The sequence below is a fragment of the Ochotona curzoniae genome, unplaced genomic scaffold, assembly GCF_017591425.1.
Source record: "Ochotona curzoniae isolate NIBS_2020 unplaced genomic scaffold, NIBS_Ocur_1.0 contig_2599, whole genome shotgun sequence".
Taxonomy (NCBI): Eukaryota; Metazoa; Chordata; class Mammalia; order Lagomorpha; family Ochotonidae; genus Ochotona; species Ochotona curzoniae.
The window spans coordinates 7,158,556-7,173,392 of record NW_024465520.1 but is presented as its reverse complement, the minus strand read 5'-3'; the positions used below and the strand labels follow the sequence as shown (position 1 = coordinate 7,173,392).

Here is a 14,837-nt window from a genome sequence, read left to right as displayed (position 1 = left end):
ACACACATTCAGACATCCAGTTTGAAAATCTTTTAAAGATGTTTATAAAAAAATCATGTGTCCTGGGGCCCAGCACGATAGCATAGTGGTTAAAAAGTCCTCCCCTTACACACCCGGAATCCCATATGGGCACTGGTTCTAATCCTAGCAGCTCCACTTCCCATCCAGCTCCCTGCTTGTGGCCTAGGAAAGCAGTCAAGGACAGCCCAAAGCCTTGGGAACCTGTACCCATGTGGGAGACCTGGAAGAGGCTCCTGGCCCCTGGCTTCAGATTGGCTCAGCTTCAGCTGTTGCGGCCACTTGGGGAGTGAACCAGCAAACAGTAAATCTTTCTCTCTCTCTCTTCTTACTATAAGTCTGACTTTCCAATGAAAATAAATAAATCTTTAAAAAGTTTAAACAAGAAATTTATTTTTTAAATTAAAAACAAAACAGGGCCCGGCGGCATGGCCTAGCGGCTACAAGTCCTCACCTTGAATGCACCCAGGATCCCATATGGGCGCCGGTTCTAATCCTGGCAGCTCCACTTCCATCCAGCTCCCTGCTTGTGGCCTGGGAGGACGGTCCAAAGCCTTGGAACCCTGAACCCGTGTGGGAGACCCGGAGGAAGTTCCTGGTTCCCGGCTTCGGATCGGCATAGCATCGGCCGTTGCGCTCACTTGGGGAGTGAATCATAGGACGGAAGATCTTCCTCTCTGTCTCTCCTGCTCTCTGTATATCTGACTTTACAATAAATAAATAAATCTTTAAAAAAAAAAACAAAAGTCTTGCCTTACATGCACCAGGATTCCGTATGGATGTGGGTCACACCCAGCCGCTCCACTTGTCTGGCAAAGCAGTAAAGGACGGCCCAAAGCCTTGGGACCCTGCACCTGCTTGGGAGACCTGGACAAGACTCCTGGCTCCTGGCTTTGGATTGGCTGGACTCTGGCCAATGTGTCCACCTGGGTAGTTAACCAGTGGATAAAAGATTTCTTCCTCGGTGTCTCCTCTCTCTAAATCTGCCTTTCCAATAAAAATAAATAAATTTTTAAAAATTATATTTGGAATTGAGGGCGATGGAGTGTGGTGGGGTGGGATGAAGAGTGCTGAGCGAACCGTCTGCTAGCTCACACCTCCAATGCCAACAACATGTGGGACTCACTGACACAAAGCCAATTGCAGGCGGGCGGGCTCAGGAATCCACCTGCTTAGGCTGGTACCATTGCTGCCAGGGTCTGCTTCAGCAGGAAGCTAGAGTCAGGAGCCCATTTACTCTAGTGTGGGCCAAGGGTGTATTAGCTGGGGCCGACTGCTATGCCGAGTGCTTGCTTCTGAACACTATAATTAAGGATCCAGTAAACACTGGTGCGATTGATTGCTCAAACAGGAACTCTTCCTGTCAGAATTCACAATTACCAAGCCGCACTTCACCTTGTTACATAACATTCTGGTAACATAACGAGGCCCTCTGATAAGCTGCAGCGGCAATTGTCCATTCTAAGCTTTTGTCCCAATGAAGCTGCACTGTAACAGGAAAACGTTATCATTGCTGTTGTTTTAGCAATGCACATATCCCACCCAGACACCTGCTCATAGCCTTGTTGCTCCCTCTCTGGGCAAGGTTCCTGCGAGTGAGCCTGGAAGAGCAGTACAACCTGAGCCAAGTACTTGGGTACGCACTCATGGCCCTCAGGGGGACCCGGAGCTAGGCGCGGGTTCCATGCACTGACCTGGCCCACTCCTGGCTCTTGGGGCAATTTTGGGGTGAGCCTATGAACACAACCTCTCTCCCTCTCTCTGTAACTCTAATTTTCAAATAAACATAAATGCGAAAAAAAAAAGAAAGAAAAAGACGTTGGTGCAATCAATACCTTAACTATCAGCTCCAAGAACATATAACTGTAAAAGGAAGCAAATTTCCCAGCTCACCTCAGCGACCTGCATGCTTAGAGCAATTTTTTGTTTTGTTTTGTTTTTAAATATTTATTTTATTTTTATTGGAAAGGCAGATATACAGAGAGGAGAGACAGAGAGGAAGATCTTCCGTCCGATGATTTACTCCCCAAGTGAGCGCAACGGCCGATGCTATGCCGATCCGAAGCCAGGAGCCTCTTCCAGGTCTCCCGCATGGGTGCAGGGTCCCAAAGCCTTGGGCCGTCCTTGACTGCTTTCCTGGACCACAGGCAGGGAGCTGGATGGGAAGCGGGGCTGCCAGGACTAGAACTGGCGCCCATATGGGATCCCGGGCGTGCAAGACGAGGACCTTAACCACTTGCGCCACCGCGCCAGGCCCTAGAGCAATTTTTTTTAAAAGATTTATTTATTTTGATAACAAAGTCAGATATGTATACAGAAGAGACAGAGAGGAAGATCTTCTGTCTGTTGATTCACACCCCAAGCGACCACAACAGCTGGAGTGGAACCAATCTGGAGCCAGGAGCCAGGAGCCTCTTGCTGGTCTCCCCCGGGGATGCAGGGTCCCAAGGCTTTGGGCCATCCTCGACTATTTCCCAGGCCACAGCAGGGAGTTGGATGGGAAGCGGGGCCGCCGAGATCCAGCACCCATATGGGATCCCAGGGTGCTCAAGGCGAGGCGAGGACTTTAGCCACTCAGCTACTGCGCCTGGCCCCAATGTTATAGCTCTTTAGCAACAGTCACAAGTCCAACATCCTGCTATTTAAAAGTGTATCATGACATTGTGGGTACAGATAATGGTACAAAGTCTAGAATCCAATTGTCAAGATATATATTGAACAGTTTCATTGGGAGGCCTCCCTTTATTTGGAGTAGAGATGCCTACTGAAATTATTTTCATTTTCCAGTCTCCATTACACCAGAGCAGGACTTTTATACTAAGGTAAAAACATATTCCATAAGACAAATAGTTATCAAAACTGCTATGAAGGCTGCTGCTAATGTTGGTTCTCCATTAAATTAGACGATCTTGCTTGTGTGCGATGCTTTATAATATGTATGTCTGGCATCAGTGGAATCAATTGTCAATTGAATCCATCATAAGTATCACATTGGATCATTATAGTTCTGTTCTTATTCCATTTTATATTTCTCCATCTAGAAGAAAGTAATGAAGGACATTTTGGACTTCTAAGTTACTTGAATAGATTCAATCATTTTACACAACTTCCTCACAGACATTTGTATTGGATACACAAAATTTATTAAGCAAAACAGAAAAATGAAGTCAATAATGGAACAGTCACTGCTTTCTATGTTAACGAAAGCGAAACTGGACATAGACTCAAAATTTCAGTAAGTGAATTTTTTAAAATATAATTTTCTAATGAGAAATTCATTTTAATTACAAGTATATGAATCAGAAACAGTAAGGAGAATTTTAAATTTGCTTAATAGAGTCAAATTGGGTGAGATGCTGAGCTTTTAATGCTTTCTTTCTATAACAAAAATTGTCAGTGATAAGCTCTGTTAAAGAAAGATAATCTCTGTTAGAAGATATTAAAGAAAGATAATCTGTAACTTTTTAAAAAGAGTTATTACACCCCGGCAGGGTAGCCTAGTAGCTCAAGTCTTAGCCTTGCACGCGCTGGGATCACATACGGGCGCAGATTCAAATCCCAGTAGCCCCACTTCCCATCCAGCACCGTTTGTGGCCTGGGAAAGCAGTCGAGGATGGCCCAAAACCTTGGGATCCTGCACCGCATGGGAGACCAGCAAGAGGCTCCTGGCTTCAAATCAGTGCAGCTCCGGGCATTGTAGCCACTTGGAGAGTGAATCAGTAGACAAAGATCTTCCTCTCTGTCTCTCCTCCCTTCTGTATATCTGACTTTCCAACAAAAATAAATAAATCTTGGGTCCGGCGCAGTAGCTAAAGTCCTCACCTTGAACATGCCAAGATCCCATATGGGCGCCAGTTCTAATGCCAGCAGCCCTACTTCCCATCCAGCTCCCTGCCTGCAGCCTGGGAGAGCAGTCGAGGACGGCCCAAAGCCTTGGGACCCTGCACCTGCGTCGGAGACCCGGAGGAGGTTCCAGGCTCCTGGCTTCAGATAGGCTCAGCTCCAGCTGCTGCAGCCACTTGGGGAGTGAATGATCAGACTATCTCGCCTCCTCTCTGTATATCTGACTTTCCAATAAAAATATTTTAAAAATAGTTATTATATTAAACTTTGTATCTACACAACATACTTTCTAAATCTACTAAAAACTTCAGCAAATCTATCATTTTCTTCCTCTAGGCCTGAGTTAGAATCAGAGAAACAATTGGCTTTATAAACAAGGGTCTTACGGCGGGGATACAGTGATCCTTAAAACAGGATACTTTTCCCAAACCTTCCATTAGCTCCACTGCACATCACAATTTAGGAGAAATGACTCGGTGACAATCAGGCAGCTGCTGGGACTACATGGATTTCGTGTTATGGTTATTACTGTTTTAGACACACAGCCTTTGGACCTCCTTAAAGGAGACATTAGGGATTTTTTGGTTTTGTTTTTCTAAAGACTATTCAAGGGTGAGAATTCTAATCTGGCCTTCACAATTTGATTAGAAGTTGACTGACAAACGGATCCAAGCAAAGGACACTCAGCCTCAGGGCTCCTGCTGGGCCCTCGGAGCCTCGGGTGGCCCAGAGGCCTTAGGCATGAAGCGCAGGGCGCAGGCAGCACTGGCCCCAGTGACGCCTTAAGCATACGGAAATTCAAACAAAAATCCCAGTTTTCAGTTAGGCTTTTCACATTTCCAATTAACAGTCTTGACTGATAAATGTACTGGGTAATCTCCGAGTTACCCACAGCTCTAAAATCACTCAAGTCTAAGTCTAACAAAAGTATTTCGAAGTTTAAAAAAAATCCATAATTGGATAAAATATTTACACTATGTGTAAAAAAAATTATCAAGTGTATTCTATTGAAAGAAAAACTGTACTACAGAATTAGCTAATCCGAATACAATCCTGACCCTGACAATTTCCATTGTGAATCTCATCAGTCCTGCTCCGGGGGCCTCTAAGGACAGACAGAGCATCACCATTCTCCAGTAATTGGACCATAAGGGAGTTATCCTTCATGAATGAAAAGAAAACGATTAATTTTTATGTGAAAGGCAGAGAGAGAGAGACACCAGCCGGTCCATTTCCCAATTGCCCGCAGCAGCTGGGCTGGGCCAGCCTGAACCTACGAGCTCAGTGTCTGAGCGGAAGGCTCGGACGCAACTGTGAGTCACAACCCGCTGACCCCCCGGAGCAGGCATTAGCAGAAAGCTGGAATGTGGGGTGGAACCAAATCCTAAACCTACGCTGTTTAGACAGGGCACGGCAGCGACTTTCTGGCTAGCTAAAAGGCTTGCCCTTATTCCTCTAGTAAATATTTGGAAGTCATGTGTCAACTGGGCACTTACTTCATTAGCTACTGCGAAGACAGGCCTGAGTAAGAGCCCCCTGCTGCCCAGGGGCATACAAACCCACAGGAGAGAAAAAGACTCAAACAGGAAAGTAATTACCTTCTACAATAAGTAAAAGCAATCGTGAGCACGAAGCAGTGACAAAAACAGACCAGGGTGTGTTAGCTCTGAGGTCAGGAGAGGTTCCCCAAAACAATGATGACTGAAACCAAATTTAACAGATAAAGCTGCCAAAATCAACGAGTACAGCAGGCGAACCCTGGGCTGAAGAAATCGGCTACGTATTTTAAAGAGATTAACAAAGAGTTAGTATTACTGTGGCACAAAATAAGATGGCTTGCAGGGAAAGGAAATGTCAAGAGCTATTCTAGGAGTATAAAGAGATCTACTATGTAAAACAAGATGGAATTTACTGTGCAAGCACTGAGAGGCCATTATAAACATCACAAAACAGGAAAAAATGTATTAGCTTTGAAAATAAAATGATTGGGCCCAGCACAGTAGCCTAATGGCTAAAGTCCATGCCTTGCACATGCTGGGATCCCATATGGGCACCGGTTCATATCCCGGCAGCTCCACTTCCCATCCAGCTCCCTGCTTGTGGCCTACAAAAGCAGATGAGGACAGCCCAAACACTTGGGACCCTGGACTCTCGTGGGAGACCCAGAAGAGCTCCTGGCTCCTGGCTTCGGATCAGCCTAGCTCCGGCTGCTGCGGTCACTTGGGAAGTGAACCAGGGAATGGAAGATTTTTCCCTCTGTAAATCCGACTTTTCAATGCAAATAAGTAAATTTTTTTTTAAAGATTTATTTATTTATTTATTGGAAAGTCAGATATACAGAGAGGAGGAAAGACAGAGGAAGATCTTCCGTCCAATGATTCACTCCCCAAGTGACCGCAATAGCCGATGCTATGCCAATCCAAAGCCAGGAGCCAGGAACTTCTTCTGGGTCTCCCACACGAGAGTGCAGGGTCCCAAAGCTTTGGGCCGTCCTCGACTGCTTTCCCAGGCCACAAGCAGGGAGCTGGATGGGAAGTGGAGCTGCAGGGATTAGAAACAGCGCCCATATGGGATCCCAAGGCGTTCAAGGCGAGGACTTTAGCCACTAGGCCATGCCGCCGGGCCCAAATACATAAATCTTTAAAAAAAAAAAAAAAGGAATTTCCTTTTGATTAGGCCTGACATGGTGGCATAGCAAGCTAATCCTCTGTGGTGATGCTATCCCTTACAGACACCAGTTCTAGTCTGGGTTATTTCACTTTCTTTTTTTTTTTTAAGATTTATCTATCACTCTATTTATTTATTTAATTGGAAATGCAGATCAGATTCACAAAGATCTTCCATCCGCTGGAATATTCCCTAAGTGGCCACAACAGCCCGAGCCGGGCTGATCTGAAGCCAGCAGCCAGGAGCTTCTTTTTGAGTTTCCCATGCGGGTGCAGGGTCCCAAGGCTTTGTGCCGTCCTCTGCCGCTTTCCCAGGCCACAGGCAAGGAGCTGGATGGGAAGCTGGCTGCTCCACTTCTGATCCAGCTTCCTGTTTACAGTGTGGGGAAGCAGCAGAGGATGGCTCAGGTCCTTGGGCTCAGCACCCAGGCGGAAGATGCAGAAGAAGCTCCTGGCCGCTGGCTTTGCACCAGTTCGGCTGCAACCCGGCAGCCATTTGGAGAGTGAATCAGTGCACTGGGTAACTCTTTCAAGTAGAATAGATCAATCTCAAAAAAAGAAAATTTCTCTTAGACTTCAGATAAGTATCTACTATTTTAATATATGAATATACAAGCTACATTTATGAAGTTTAAGAAAAAAATCCATTTATTTAGGTGTTTATGCCATTTAGAACAGTCTGCCTAGTGCATCACCCAGTAGGTTACAGTCAGTATTTGATGTCTGGCAAATGAACTCTGGCAGGCAGGAAGCATAACAACAAAGATTTTAAAATACAGAATGGCAAAAAGTACAGAGGTTTAAGATTCATCTCAGGTCTACAGCAAGAATTCCCCCGCCCCTCGACAAGTAGATAACATTTCTCTGAACGGGCTTTTCTCTCCCCGTGACTGTCCTGACTTAGTCAAAGCCTTCTTGCCTCGCCTAAGCATCCCTCTGGTATGCCGCCGGCGAGCAGCGACTTACTCCCGACCAAGTCCCAGGGCAGGGTCGCCCCCGACTGCCAAGCCCAAGCTCCAACACCAACTCCGTAGCAGCTCCAAGCTCTCAGGAGTTCATGAGAGTTCAACTTCGAAAACGCTCAAAACCATTTCCACATCGAACATCACCAAATGTGTCTACCGCACCCCTAGCAGCGCTGGCCACGCCGCGGACACTGGGAGCCTGCCGGCACAGCTCCCCGCTGAATCCCGCAAACCTCGCTCTTTATTGGGGATGACTTAAGACCGGGGGCATTTAACGTGTAGGATCACCGGAGACAGTGCGTGGAATGGTTGCACAAGGGCCCGTGGGACATCAGGACTGGGGACCCCAGGTTCAAAGCTTGAGCCATCGCGTTTAGTTTTGCTCGCTTGCATCACTTTACACGAAACAGTAGGGAAGTAGGATGGATGGGTAAAGGGGGGCGGGGAGGACGACAGCGCCTCACTTCCGACTGCCATGCCACAGCTCGGGAAAGCTAAAGGACCATCTGGCGCTGCCGAAAGACGCAGCACACGGTAGAAGAGACCCCCGGAGCCCGCCCGCCGAGGCCCCTGGGGTTGGTTCTTCAAAGGCAAAGGCACAAAAAAGAAACTACTCTTAGGAAAACAAGAGCGGTTTGCACGTTGAGAACCCACCTGTCAAGAGCGGCGTGGACGGCGCCATCTTGTCCCGGAAAAAGAAATCCCACGCGCCGAGGTGAGAGTTCACAGGGGCCGAACCCAGCCGCTACACGTCTCTCCAAGGCGTGGGGAAGCAGCGTCGGTGTTTCCGGGGCCGGCGGGCTCGGGGCCCGGCGACTTCCGGCTGCCGAAGGCGCAGGCGCAGCGCCGGGCTGGGCCACGGCGGGCGGGCAGGGCGAGGGCCGGCGTGCGGTTCGGCCCTCCTCTCTGGCGGGCGGAGCCTGCTCAGTGCTGACGTTGGCACCCGAACCCGGGGCAGTTGGAGGCGGCGGGCTGCACGGCTCGCTGGTGGCGTTGCGCGTCCTGCCTTCTTCTCTCGGCGCTCCCGTTCCGCGGCGGCCTGCTCGCTTCCTCCCCGCGCCCCCGCCTCGCGCTCGCCGGGTCCCGGCCCCGAGGCCCGAAACCAGCGCCCGGCCCCGCCGGCGCGGCCAGCACAGGCGGAGCGCCCTCGCAGCGGCCTTCCCGGGGCGGCCGGGGCAGGTGCCGGCGCCGCGAAGATGGTCGCCAAACAGCGGATCCGGATGGCTAACGAGAAGCACAGCAAGAACATCACGCAGCGCGGCAACGTCGCCAAGACCTCGGTACGAGAGAAGCGGCGCCCCTTCTGTTCCCGCAGTGGGCCTGGGGGTCCAGCTGTGCCCGGACCCGGCCCGCCCTGGGCTCTGGGGGCTGCGAGCCAGACAATAAGTTGGGCGCGGGGCTGGGGTGGGGGGTGGGCGATCTCTGGCTGGCGTGCGGGCGTGCGGGAGGGCCTGCGATCCGGTGGTCTACGCTGCAGGCTCTGGGACCCCGGGCTGCCAGCACTCTCTGCATCTGAATCAGTGGGGGTTTTTTTGTTTTTGTTTTTTGCCTTTTGCAGAGAAACGCCCCCGAAGAGAAGGCGTCTGTAGGGCCCTGGTTATTGGCGCTCTTCATTTTTGTTGTTTGTGGCTCCGGTGAGTGTTTGCGGGGGCTCCCATCGGGCAGGGGGTGAGGGTGGGCAGCCAGCGAAGGGTTTGGGCTGATGTAACAACCCAGCTAGCCGTCTGTGGCGAGTCCAGCCCTCTGGGTGCGCGACCCACCTGCCGAGACCTCCACATACTGGTGTTTCATGTGAATCAAAGGCTCCAGAAACTTCCAGCTTGATTTATGCCCAGAGGAGATCAGAAAGGAGGTCAGATCTGTGGTGATGATGAAATTGGAAAGCATCCGAGATCAAACAGCACCCCTCAGCTCCTCGTGGAATGAGAATTTAGAATGTTTCGCAGCTCTATTATGAGTGCCTTTCCAGGGAAGCCTGTGGGTCTGAGAACTGGGATTAAACGCCCAGCAGAATGTCCTGTCTTTATTGTCAGCATTGGGTCTATTTTATAAAGTAGAGCAAGTGCAAAGAATTAATTCCCTGCAGAGGAAACACAGCTTTTGAGCGATTTAAACCCGTGAGACAAATGTTTTCCGATAAAGAAATGTTTGACATATGGTAAGCAAGTTCTAGCTGGGCGCTCTGCCGTTAACAGTGATACATGGACGGACCGCAGGATAGCTGCCCCGTCTTCATTTATTGTCTTCGTAGGCAAGCTCTCAGAATTGAAAGAGATACTTCTGCTGTCCACATGCCAAGGTTACAGGGGTTTCTGTTGAACATTCCACTTTGCCTTTCCCCTGAACCTCCCAACTGGAAGCTCTCCTGATCAATGGCCTGGAGCCAAGCAGTTTATGTAACCTCAAAGGATCATTGGATTTCAGCTTTGTGAGGAAGAGGAAACGTGCATATGTTATTGCCAGACCTTAGAAGGATGCTCAGTTATTTCGGGGTAAACCACAGTAATTCCGTGCTAGAAAAACCAGTTTGCTTTGGGTGCTTTAAGTTCTTTATAAATCAAGTGGTTACTGAGGAATGCTGTCAGGGGCTCAGAGAAGCTGAGATCTTTCCAGAGGTAGCATATGGACATTTCACTGTCCTGGCGCATCGGGCTGGTCCCCCTTGTGCAGTGCGTTGCAGTGCACTGCCACCCCCCAGCAGGTGGCTTCGCATCCAGTGAGGACCCGGTTGTTGAAAGCTCATCTTGTTGTTTGCTTTTTCTCTTTGCAGCAATTTTCCAGATTATTCAGAGTATCAGGATGGGCATGTGAAGTGACTGACCTTAAGATGTTTCCATTCTCCTGTGAATTTTAACTTGAACTCATTCCTGATGTTTGATACCCTGGTTAAAAACAGCTCAGTAAAGCATCCTGCCTCCGAATGACTTTCCTATCATCCTTCCTGTGTCATTCCAAGATTTCTTCACAAGTCATTCCAAGTTTTCTAGTCCATACCACAGTGCCTTGCAAAAGCACCACATGAGAAAAGCAATAAAATTTGATTGTTAAGCTACAGTAGTGGACCCTACTTATTCAGTCAGTAAAGAGTTTCTTTTTTTAACATTATTAAGACAATTTGCAGTATGGATAAATTAGATTAAATCTGAGTAGACAGGATCTAAATTTCGTTCACCCTAATATGAACATGAAATTAGCTTAATTTAAAATGTGGACTCCGGTGGTTTTTTCTTCTAACTAGGCACTTTATTACTGTCTCAAATTAAAAGCACACTCCCTTAGAGGGTCTTGTAACTAACTCGTAATAAGGTGCTTCAGTGGAACAACACAACCATGCAGCTTAGTTTGGCCACAACTGTTAGCACCTGAGGTTTTAAAACAGCCTGTAAATACATTGTGTAAAGGGAGATGCTTAAAGCCATGCCATCTATTGTAACAATTTTGTTTCTGTTACACTTCTTTGGATTTTTGTATAACTGAGTCTGGTAACCTAATTCCCGTGGAGCATTTTGTGACTTGGTCACTGCAGTTTCACTGGAAGCTTCTGTGGTCAAATCAGGGAAGGTTGGCTGTGGCACATGATTTCAGAATTATTTGAGTGTTTTAAAGAAATTTACTATCCTAGACAAAACTTTAGGAAGAAAAATACTAAAAATACGAGTGCCTCATCAATACTTGTTCTAAAGCGCTGGAGGCCTCAGCCTGTGAATGGCACTTTTAATACCAAACAAGGCACATCAATTAAGAAGTTACACTTAGTTTGTGAATGACTTTTCCAGGTCTCTGATTGAAATGTCGCTAGGGTATCTAAGTACACATCAGAGTTCTTATTTGGAATTAAATGGATTTATTGATAAGGATCAATCTTTAGTCTTCCCTTAGTTGTATGATTTTATAGGTTGTGATTGGTCAAATTTTCTTCTGATAGTAAGGGTGAGAGTGATAGGGCAAGCCTGGGATCTTGGTACTGGTACTAGCTGCTTATGCACGGGGCCAGTTGTTGGTGAGAAGGCATGAGCAGTGTCTATTAATGAATCAGATGAAAGCTGCTTAGTTTACTTTATTAATTGCCTCAGGACATCTCCTCTAAAATAAGCTGTTTGAAGAGGAACCGAAGGGAAAACTGCTAGCTAATCCAGACACAGTTTGGACCTCAGAGCTTCTGACAGCCTCAGATGTGGAGGAGAGGGCCGCAAGCTTCTGGGCGCACAGGAGCTTACCCACTCTGGCCTAGGAAAGGAATAGCTGAGCGCAGGCCAGCAGGCTCATAACTGAGGTGTTGTCTGTGTTTCCCACCCAGTAAGCCAGTCTCCATACTTGTTTCCCTCGTTGAAACAAGTGATGGGTAACTAATTGTGTTTTATTGTACTTTTGAAAATTAAATGAACTGCTCTAAATCCATAGCAGGTGCCTTATTCGTTACTTGGAAATCCAGTCATTCCCATCAGCATTTCCCTTGGTTTACAATAGATCACTGGCTTTAAGATTTTTTTTTTCCTTGATGTACGTTTTCATTAATCTGTTAAACTGCAGTAGCCAACAATCATTTCACATGTAAAATTGCATTCCGTTTGTACTCCCTGTATGATTTACCAGTTGAGTGCATTTTATATTCAGATTGGATTATGCTTGTGTGGGTAAATGCAAGTTGTGTCTATTTGATTTATCATTTGAAAATAAAGTTCCCTGGATATTTGATGCTTTTCTTCTAAAGGAAAATGATGGGGTTTTTAACTAAGTACACTGTTGGTAACACAAGAGTTTTAAGAATGGCTGTATTATGTTATACTTCAGTTTTAAAAAACAATAGTACCTAGAAGTGCAGATGCAAGGTTTAGGATTGAAAATGGACGCAAGGAAAATATGCAGCAAGCACAATGGGCTAAAATCAGGATTTCCTCATGTTACCTGCACCTGATTCGAAGAACATGCACGGGTGTTTCATCTTCCTTTCCCAGTTGCATTTTACATATAAACTAATGTTGAGCACAATACAGGAATAAATGCTTTCCCGGGGCTGTCTGCATCATCCAGTTATTTGAATTTAGTGCTAACATTTGAAGTTGTCAGTTACTTCATTGTCTCCGTTAGGTTGGATATGATGGTTTGACGTTTTAACAGTGTATACCTTCCTGCTGGGCTGCAGGGTGTTGTAACCTCACCGGGGTCTGTTGACACAGAGGACCACCCTGGGCAGTTGTGTTAGATACTTTGGTTCACAATAGGTTCACCAACAAAACTTTAGTTGTACGTTGCCATGCGGGACGTTTAGAACATCATCTAATTCCCCATTTAGAAAGTGTTCTTATTAAGTTTGCTGTTCCTTGACCTGCCTTTTTAGTTTTGCTTTTTCTGGGATGCTGTATGTGCGAGCCGTCCTATAGAAACAGGCTGTGGCGGCAGAAGGCTCTGTTAGAGCTTCCCGGACACAGACTTGGTTCTGCTCCGAGTGTTTCTGGCTTTCTCTTCAGGTTGAATCAACAGCAACATTTTCTCCTCTGGGAAGAGTAGCCCTGAACAGGAACAGGCTAGAAATGAAGGTGAAGGTAGACAACTGCTTAGATCAGAAAGTAAGCTCATGTTTATGGCAGGAACATAAGGTAGAAAGAACACAGAACGTTTAGCCCAAGCACTGCCATTTACAGATAACCAAACACAAGCCGTGGGCCCATGCACACTGAGTAGCATGCCGAGTATGGAGACGGCCCTCGCACAAGTATCTGTCTGGTAAGGGGTAACAGACAATGGAAGCACGACCACCACGGTAGGGTTTCATAAGGAGAGCCAAACCACCTTAGTGGTCTTTGCTAAGACCCCATTGTGCGTAAAGGAGAAGCTGGGGTTGACGTATACTGGACTCGGGGACTTCACTGTAGAAGCCATGGCGTGATTGCAAAACCTAACGCAGACTTCTGCATTCTTGAGCCCTCTGCTTCCAAGTTTAGAAAGTCTTAACTTTTTTTTCCCACTTGCCAATTCAAAGAAGGAAGAGAGGGATTTGTCCTTTTATGGATGCAATTCATTTTGAAAATGAATTTAAGTGACATTTGCCATTGGTGTTTCCTGTATACGCCACAAAAATGCAAAGACAAGTCAGTTACGTTACCACTGACATTCGAGGACTTTGGTAAAAACAAATTGTTTTTGCTGCAATTCTTTATTTTTATCTGTGATGTTAAAAAATTTTTTTTGTAAAAGATTTTATTGGAAAGGCAGATTTACACAGAAGAGAGACAAAGGTCTTCCATCTGCTGGTTCTCTCCCCAAATGGCCACAAATGCTGAAGCAGAGCCGATCAGAACCGAGAGCTTCCTGGTCTCGCACGCGGGCGCAGCTTCCCACAGTCTGGGGACATTGTCCACTGCTTTCTCAGGCCAAAACCAGGGATGGGAAGTGAAGTTGCCAGGACATGAACTGGTGCTTGCACAGGGATATTAGCCAATTGGGCCTGAAAAATTTCTGTAATAAAAGTAATTTTAAAAAGAATTAGGGGCCCGGCGCGGTGGCGCAGTGGTTCAGGTTCTCGCCTTGTACACCCGGGATCCCATATGGGCGCCGGTTCTAATCCCAGCAGCCCCACTTCCGATCCAACTCCCTGCCTGTGGCCCGGGAAAGCAGTTGAGGAGGACACCAAAGCTTTGGGACCCTGCACCTGCGTGGGAGACCCGGAAGAGGCTCCTGGCTTCGGATCGGCATAGCATCGGCCGTTGCGGCCGCTTGGGGAGTGAATCATTGGACAGAAGATCTTCCTCTCTGTCTCTCCTCTCTGTATATCCGCCTTTCCAATAAAAAAAAAAAAAAAGAATTAGGGCCAGACGCGGTAGCCTAAGGTCCTTGCTTTGCATATGTTGTGATCCCTTATGGACACGGGTTTATATCCCAGCAGCCCTGCCTCCCATCCAGCTCCCCACCTGTGGCCTGGGAAAGGACAGCTCAAAGAACTGGGACCCTGCTCACATAGGGGAAGCCTGGAAGTGACTCCTGGCTTAGGATCGGCTCATCTCTGGTCATTGCGGCCAGTGATCCAACAGATGGGAAATCTGTCTCTACTCTCTGTAAATCTGGCTTTTTAATAAAAATAAGTAAATCTTCAAGAATTTGGCAGTACAAAAAAAAGCAGTCATGATCATCTTTGGTGCAGCTATGAGTCTACATTTAAATCATTAAAGCAGGGCCCGGCACAATAGCTAAATTCCCACCTTGCACCTTGTTGCAGGCAGCCTTACTTGCTACCCTACAACACCAGCCTTAGATTTACCTGAGATGATTGTGTAGAACCACATGAAACTCATTGAGTTATGCAGAGCGGTAAAAATCTGAAGACTTGGGCCTGGTGCAGTTGCATAGT

The 14,837-nt window shown here is 47.2% G+C and overlaps 2 protein-coding genes across 4 annotated transcripts in view; one reads left to right on the top strand and one right to left on the bottom strand.

Annotated features, from left to right (window-relative positions):
• EIF2A (eukaryotic translation initiation factor 2A) overlaps positions 1 to 8,334 on the bottom strand; it is a 43,231-nt gene extending 34,897 nt beyond the window's left edge. Inside the window, exon 1 of one of the 3 annotated variants that reach the window (XM_040974783.1) lies at positions 8,147 to 8,334. In XM_040974783.1, coding sequence (XP_040830717.1) covers positions 8,147 to 8,174 — 28 coding nt within the window. In that variant the 5' untranslated portion in view covers positions 8,175 to 8,334. The remainder of the gene's footprint in view (positions 1 to 8,146) is intronic. The other 2 variants (XM_040974784.1, XM_040974786.1) reach the window with 2 other exon arrangements.
• Positions 8,335 to 8,404: 70 nt separating this feature from the next.
• Positions 8,405 to 12,187, top strand: SERP1 (stress associated endoplasmic reticulum protein 1). Its single transcript, XM_040974787.1, has 3 exons — positions 8,405 to 8,772; positions 9,051 to 9,126; positions 10,263 to 12,187. Exons 1-3 carry the CDS (start codon positions 8,689 to 8,691, stop codon positions 10,301 to 10,303), a joined length of 201 nt encoding a protein of 66 aa, XP_040830721.1. The 5' UTR covers positions 8,405 to 8,688; the 3' UTR covers positions 10,304 to 12,187.
• The last annotated feature ends 2,650 nt before the right edge of the window (positions 12,188 to 14,837 follow it).

What these genes read in the sequence shown, in the direction of transcription:
- SERP1 (XM_040974787.1), top strand. Translation starts at nt 8,689, where the DNA reads ATGGTCGCCAAACAGCGGATCCGGATGGCTAACGAGAAGCACAGCAAG. An exon ending in GCAACGTCGCCAAGACCTCG is followed by an intron (nt 8,773 to 9,050) that starts GTACGAGAGAAG and finishes TGCCTTTTGCAG; the next exon opens with AGAAACGCCCCCGAAGAGAA. An exon ending in TTTTGTTGTTTGTGGCTCCG is followed by an intron (nt 9,127 to 10,262) that starts GTGAGTGTTTGC and finishes TTCTCTTTGCAG; the next exon opens with CAATTTTCCAGATTATTCAG.